The 1,178-nt window shown below is 50.2% G+C and overlaps 2 protein-coding genes across 2 annotated transcripts in view; one reads left to right on the top strand and one right to left on the bottom strand.

Moving 5' to 3' along the window:
* LOC103912195 (chromosome unknown open reading frame, human C19orf44) overlaps positions 1-896 on the bottom strand; it is a gene marked incomplete at its 5' end in the record, with an annotated part of 4,514 nt that extends 3,618 nt beyond the window's left edge. Inside the window, 2 exons of the mRNA XM_009318423.1 lie at positions 2-15; positions 276-896. Of these exons, the coding sequence (XP_009316698.1) occupies positions 2-15; positions 276-896 (635 nt within the window). The remainder of the gene's footprint in view (position 1; positions 16-275) is intronic.
* A 35-nt stretch (positions 897-931) lies between these two features.
* The window catches only part of CALR3 (calreticulin 3), a 6,319-nt gene continuing 6,072 nt past the window's right edge, over positions 932-1,178 (top strand). The window contains exon 1 of the mRNA XM_009318424.1: positions 932-1,127. Within this exon, the coding sequence (XP_009316699.1) occupies positions 932-1,127 (196 nt within the window). The remainder of the gene's footprint in view (positions 1,128-1,178) is intronic.

Genomic DNA, 1,178 nt, shown 5'->3' on the forward strand with positions numbered 1-1,178 from the left:
AACTGGAGTCCTACTCTTTTGAAGAACATGAAAAAGAGATTTATGTGTTACTTCATTTATTATGTGTAGATCGCTAAAAAGGAAAACAAATTATAACGGGTAAAAAAGAGTAATTTTCAAATGTGAATTGAAGCTAAATCATATCATGAGCAAGCCACAAATGCAAAATTAAAATTTAATTTCTGGTGTTATCTAAATAAAAAGTGACCTACCGATTAAAACAATTTCATAGAAGTGTAAATAAAGATACATAATCCAGCAAAGTCTGTATTTACCTTTTCACCCCATTTAGAATCACTTACAACAACCCTCTGATTCTCACTTCCACTGGAAAACGCCGAAGAGCTCTCCATCAGTTCTCTCATCTCTTCTTCATCACTCTCCAAACCAAGCTGCTGTTTAACCATAACGTTCTTTTTAAGGCTTTGGATGCTTTCCTCTTCCTTAGAGCAGACATTACTGGGGGTTATATTTCCACTGGCAGTAGCATAATTCTTCAGATATTTCTTGCCCCTTACACTGTGTTCATGACTGGAAGCAGATGAGAAGGACTCTTCATCCAAAGGCTTCTGGCCCAAGGCAGCGTTTTGCAATTCCATCTGCTTTTTTCGATTCATGATTTTGCTTTCTAGTTGTGCCACCTTCCTCAGAGCTGAGCTCGACCGTGTGTGGGAAGCGCTACCCGCAGTGCTCTTTGCCACCTGTCTGCTCGCTGTCTGCACAGCGCTTCCCAATGGCTGGCACCATTGGCTTCCACGTACGTTTTCGTTGCGCACCTTCAGGAATCTGCTGTGGCAGAACGGAGCTCTTCCAGTTTTCTCCAACTCTGTGTCAACCACAGAGAGGCCGCTACAGGAACGAGGAAGGACGCTGCGCCCGGCTGTGATGGTTCTCCTACGCGGAGCATCGCTGTGTCCCTGCCGGGAAGAGGATGCACGGTGAAGAGCCCTCAGAGGCGGAGGCAGGCGGCCCGGTTCAGCTCCCAGCTCCCCGGACTGGGCAGACACTCCCGCTCCCCGCGGCCCTGCCCTCGTCCCAGCCCGTGCCGGACCACCTCCTCCCACTCTCCGGTGTGGGCCTTCCCCATACGCGGCTGAAACGCCGGCCCAGGGCCCGCGGCTGCCCAGGTACAGACCGAGCGCGGCTGGCGCTCAGGCAGGGCGGAGGCCGGGACGAGA

This window comes from Pygoscelis adeliae, unplaced genomic scaffold (genome assembly GCF_000699105.1).
Source record: "Pygoscelis adeliae isolate BGI_AS28 unplaced genomic scaffold, ASM69910v1 Scaffold582, whole genome shotgun sequence".
Taxonomy (NCBI): domain Eukaryota; kingdom Metazoa; phylum Chordata; class Aves; order Sphenisciformes; family Spheniscidae; genus Pygoscelis; species Pygoscelis adeliae.